Genomic DNA, 5547 nt, shown 5'->3' on the forward strand with positions numbered 1-5547 from the left:
GATATGGGATGGGGGGGGGGGGGGGGACACGGGGGACAACGGACGGACATGGCAGCCCCCATAGAGAAGTAAAACGTAGAACATGAGAACACAAATAAATAAAATTGATGTTGAAGTCCTAAAATATGATTTAAAAAAATAAAAAAATTCATAACACCTTCACTTTAATTACAAACCAGGGGGGGCCATACTAGTACTTTTTTTTTCTAAAGTCAAACTTTTCTGGGGTAATAATTGTCCAGTGTTGCTAGGCAAAACTCCATGTTTACAATAAAAATGTTTTCTATAAGAATTATCAATTTTTGCAGTTGATTGCACAAAGTCAGGCTTGGGGCTCATTCACACAAGTGTGAATCTCATCCATGTGCTGTGCATTGATTTCAATGGGGCCATTCACGTGCTGTGTCCGTTGCGTGACACGCACTGCATAAAATATATATATTTATTAAGTCAATGGGTGTTAAAACCACGGATGCACATCCATATGCTATCTGTGTTCTACGCATCAATTACATTATATAAAAAAAAAGTTTGCAAGTGCGTGATAAACACATGCCACACAAAGCACACCGACACATACACGGACAGATTTTACACGCATAAATGTCACGCTGGTGTGAATGTGGCCTTACATGTAAAATGCCGTTTTCTAACTTTAGAACTAATTAGTGGAGTCCAAATAGTAAATGGGCCCCAAGTCTCCTAGTTTCTAGCCGACACATTGCAAAATCTGCATACAAAAGGAAATGCTCAGTTATGTGAATTTGCAACTCATTTAGTTGCACTGGTTATGGAGTTTGTTTGGAGTAGTGTGTAGAAGGTTCAACTTACATTATATTAGAAAGCTTATTACTGGTCATTTTTGTCCAAAAACATTAGTCTCCCGCATTACAAATACTCAAATTTGCAGTGATCAACTAAAATGCTGCATGTTTCTTACAGAAAAGGGAAGATGATGAAGACGAGGAAGCAAGCGTCAACGGCTCACAATATGAAGATGAAGAACTTGCTCGCTCTGGAGCTCCTTGGTTTAAAAAGCCCTTAAAGAACATGTCGGTAGTAGATGGAGAACCTGTAAGATTTACAGTTAAAATAACCGGAGAGCCAAAGCCTGAAGTAACATGGTGGTTTGAAGGGGAGATGCTGCAGGACTGTGAAGACTATCAGTATATTGAGAGGGGAGAAACATATTGTCTTTACCTACCTGAAACCTTTCCAGAAGACGAAGGGGAATACATGTGTAAAGTAGTAAACAGCAGGGGCACGGCTGCCAGCAGTTGCATCCTCAGCATTGAAAGTAAGAGTTAGTGCTTTAGGAATTCATTGCATGGTTTCTAACACGCTGGTTCTCTCTTAATCTGCTCTCTTTTCTTGCTCTAGCTGATGACTATTAACATCCTGCTTTAACTGGAGACTTCCTTCTGCCCTCACTGCAGCCAGCCTTCCCTCCTTCAGTGGGCCGCGAGATGAAGCGCCTCTGCATTATTCTGTCGTTCCTATAGCACTGGCGTTTGATTGCATGCATTGCTGCAGCAGAGAATAGATGCTGAATGGTGACACGAGAGCTGTACAGGAAAAGCAAACCTGCACATTGTAAAGAACAGCAGAACTTTATAGTATATTAAACTGCCTTTGTAGGTCACCAACTAAACTTTTCTATGAGAAATATTTTGTTCGAGAAGTAACTTGTGCCGACTTCTTATTCTTAGTCTTGAGTACTTTGATCCAATTTGCTAATAAAGAAAGTTATCCTTTAAGCATTTTTGCAGAATCATTTCTAAACTGGTCCCAATGGATGTAATATCAGTCCCAACACCACACAAGAAACAAGTCAACGTCACAAGTGACAATTTATTCATGTTTATTAAGTACATTGTTACATACAGCAGAAATGGAAGCGGAAAGATACATTTGCCAGTGATACATGAGCAATTCCATCAAAAATACAGTTTGTCAAAATTTCTCAATGTTAAATGTTAAAGCTTCGACTTGAAGAAAAAATAATAAAAAAAAAAAAAAAAAAGTTACAGAACATCAGCGAGAATAGCTAATTCAGACGTACCCGCCTTCCATTAAGGACTGACTTCCCGTCTACTATCCCTACAAGTGTTTCAATACAACCCTAAATACAAAATTATGGCCTTGCTTTTACTAAAGTAAAACTTTCTTCTAACAATAAGGCTGCATGCACACTTCCATCGGCCGTAGTGCGGCAGCTAAGGATTGTTCCGTGAAACACGGGCCGCACAAAGATGACTTCCATGTGCAGTCCGTTGTTTCATGGACCAAATTAATGAAAAGGCCGAGTGTTTTAAATAAAACAACGGAAGTGTGCATGGCCCCATTGAAATGAGTGTGTCAGGGTGCTATCCGTAAAACACCGGATAGCACCCGGACGAAAAAAACCTGAAGTGGACATGAGGCCTAGAACACAAAAAAACAACAACTTAAGGGGTTGTTCAGGAGATTCAGCCAATGGCCTATCTGAATGCAGCTGACCAGCAGGCTGAAGCCCCATCATTGTTTATTCAGGCGCTGCATACAGGTGTCATCGTAAACTTCTACCGATCACACAGAGGGCCTACGTTAAGGATAGGCCATCGGTTGAAAATCCGAGACAGCCCGTTTAATAAGCTTGAAGGTTATATACTATATTTCTGTACAGAGCTAAATTTATAACTAGTTTATAGCTCTGCTTCCTAGATGCGCTCACATTATATACAAACGTCATAGCAAGAACCGAACATTCCCTTCGTTTTGAAATGATTGCACTGTATGTAGGGGCGAGTCAAAAGTTCGGAACCACAGAAAGTAACACTGGTAATTGAAAGCCAACATTTCACAGCTATTTATGTGGTCTGATTTTTGACTCACGGTGTGTAGATTATGTATGCACGTTTTAAAGGAATATACATAGGATATAAGCATCCGAACGGCTCAATTCTAAATTTGACAGAGAAAAAACAAAAAAACACAACGATCCTTATTCTGATCAAAAATATGAACAATTATCTACTAGTCTATTAGCATGATCTTTCAAAGAATATATTAGTCTATGACTCCACACAATCAGGGAGCTGCCATAAACTGATCCCAAGCAATTTCAGTGTGATCATGCTACTAGAGGATACCCATGCAGTGTAGAAAAATCAATATCTTCCAAAACCTTAACATTGCATTTTGGCAAGAAACTAAACCACCAGAACTTTTTTATATTTAAAGGTGTATGGTGAAAATAAATTTTAATTTGTCAAGCCAAATATTACACCTTCTGAAAATCAAATCCTTTTGCAGCATCAAAATTTTAAAGCAACTTCGTAAAACATTTACGTGTCAACTACAGATTAGTGCAATTTACCTCAATCCATGACTGCTGACTAGGACACTGGCTTTTAACAAGATACTGGCGTCAATCTTCTTAACACACGGACCAGTATCTTCCGTAGGGAACATTGTGCATCAGAGAGAAATGCATCTCATGTGTATGACATGTTTACGTGACAGCACATTGGTCAATAGAAAGATACTCGCACAGAAACGATATTTGTACTATTAGGTGTTAGCAAGTCACAGCAAAAACTAAAATACATTACCAGGTTAGTAAATTACAGCAACAGAATATAGGAAAGTGCATACCACAACTATTGTACAGTGTACAGGTGATAAGACAATGTGAAAGATTCAGCATTAATATATAGCAAGGATGGCAATCTAAAGATCTACCAAAATAATTTGCATAATGCAATGTCAAGGAATATGCTTTACTAATATAAGGGAGCACAAAACCTAAAAGTCAAGCTGGCTCGGAGATAAACAAAAAACAAAACCCTAACAATAATAATTTGCATGCTGCTAGAGGAAATAAACAGGCAGCGGAATTTTAGCAATAGCTACTTTATATCAAAGCAACTTGTGCCTAATGTTTAGTGGTGCTCTTACAGCAGTTGTAGCTCCAGCCCTGAATTTGAGGAGGGCTGGAATGAAGCTTCCATATTACTGCAGCAATACCCAGACCCCCACGGTTCTTTTGAACCAAACCTCAAAGACCATAGGGTTATTTGGTGTTCCAAGTTCAGTAGAAGCACTTGGGGTCCAGGACTTGCAGCCAAAATAAGGAAGCAAAACATATGGCTGTTTTTTGGCCGCCTGAAACTTTCCTAAAGAGAAAGGTTTTTATTTGGTATAGCCAAACACCCGACATCTACAACACATGCCATAACGGCGCAAGGAAGAAAAGTTCAACATCTAACTTTCTTCGCTTAATTGAATTAACGTGATATTGAGACAGTTTCCTTTACAGATCTAATCTTATTCCGATAAAAGTTGACACTTGCATTAAAAGGAAACCAGTCACGTTGAAAATAATTTTAATCTGCAGGCACCATGGAAGCTGTGCAGTTTTATGGGAACAGATTCAGTAGAAGTTGTAATTTATTCATTTAAACAGCTGCTCTTTCTGGGCTTAGGTGTCCAGTGGGCGGTCCTACTCAATGATAGTCAGCTGAGATAGCCATCTGATTAAGGCCGCCCACTGGACTCCTAAGCCCAGAATGAGCAGAGGTTTAAATTACATGTTATACTGAATCTTTTCTTACAAAACCATAGATCAGACTGCTCAGCTACCCCTGCCCTATAACATGATGCCCGCAGATTGGTCTACATTTTAACGAACGTGAAAGGTTCCCATTAAAGAAAACAACTATCACTAGTAATCTTTGTCCAAAACATTAGGTAGGGGTTCCAAGTAATCATTAAAGCAGACTTCATAAACTAGAAGGGATGAATAAGTTTCATAATAGAGCCAGGCACGATAGACCTGTAACTATGTATGCAAACAAGAACTCCTGGTTCCTCCTAAAGGCCTAGGTCACACAGTTTTTTTTGCAGGCAAAAAATTCTAACTGGAAAAATCAGCTCAGTTTTTCACACCTCAACAGGCAAACGAAAAAGTGTTTTTTTTCTCTCAAAAAAAATGCTGCTTTTTTTTTCCAGTCTCCCATTGATTTTGATGGGGTTTTTTTTAGGCGGAAAACGCCTCAAGATAGGTCATGTCGCTGTTTTATTCCGCTCGCGGGACAAAGACGCCTCCGTCTCCCATTGAAGCCAATTGGAGGTGTTTTCGGCAGAGTTTCAAAGCCAAAAATCTGTGTGATCAGGTCTGAAGGTTCATTAAACTCAGTATGAGACAACTACTTGATCATCTCTTACCACTAAGGCTGGATTCACACGAGCACATTACGTCCATAATGGACGGAACGTATTTTGGGCGCAAGTCCCGGACCGAACACAGTGCAGGGAGCCGGGCTCCTAGCATCATAGTTATGTACGATGTTAGGAGTCCCTGCCTCGCTGCGGGACAACTGTCCCGTACTGTAATCATGTTTTCAGTACGGGACAGTAGTTCCACGGAGAGGCAGGGACTCCTAGCATCGTACATAACTATGATGCTAGGAGCCCGGCTCCCTGCACTGTGTTTTGTCCGGGACTTGCGGCCGAAATACGTTCTGCCCTTTACGGACTGAACATGCTCGTGTGAATCCAGCCCAA

General features: G+C 40.1%; 1 protein-coding gene across 2 annotated transcripts in view; it reads left to right on the plus strand.

Annotated features, from left to right (window-relative positions):
* Positions 1 to 1757, plus strand: part of NEXN (nexilin F-actin binding protein) — a 37278-nt gene extending 35521 nt beyond the window's left edge. Inside the window, exons 14-15 of one of the 2 annotated variants that reach the window (XM_075832114.1) lie at positions 943 to 1297; positions 1381 to 1757. In XM_075832114.1, the coding sequence (XP_075688229.1) occupies positions 943 to 1297; positions 1381 to 1394 (369 nt within the window). In that variant the 3' untranslated portion in view covers positions 1395 to 1757. Of the gene's footprint in view, positions 1 to 942 lie in introns of both variants that reach the window. The other variant, XM_075832115.1, reaches the window with a different exon arrangement.
* Positions 1758 to 5547: the final 3790 nt, after the last annotated feature.

This window comes from Rhinoderma darwinii, chromosome 7 (assembly GCF_050947455.1).
Source record: "Rhinoderma darwinii isolate aRhiDar2 chromosome 7, aRhiDar2.hap1, whole genome shotgun sequence".
In the NCBI taxonomy this organism is placed as follows: Eukaryota; Metazoa; Chordata; class Amphibia; order Anura; family Rhinodermatidae; genus Rhinoderma; species Rhinoderma darwinii.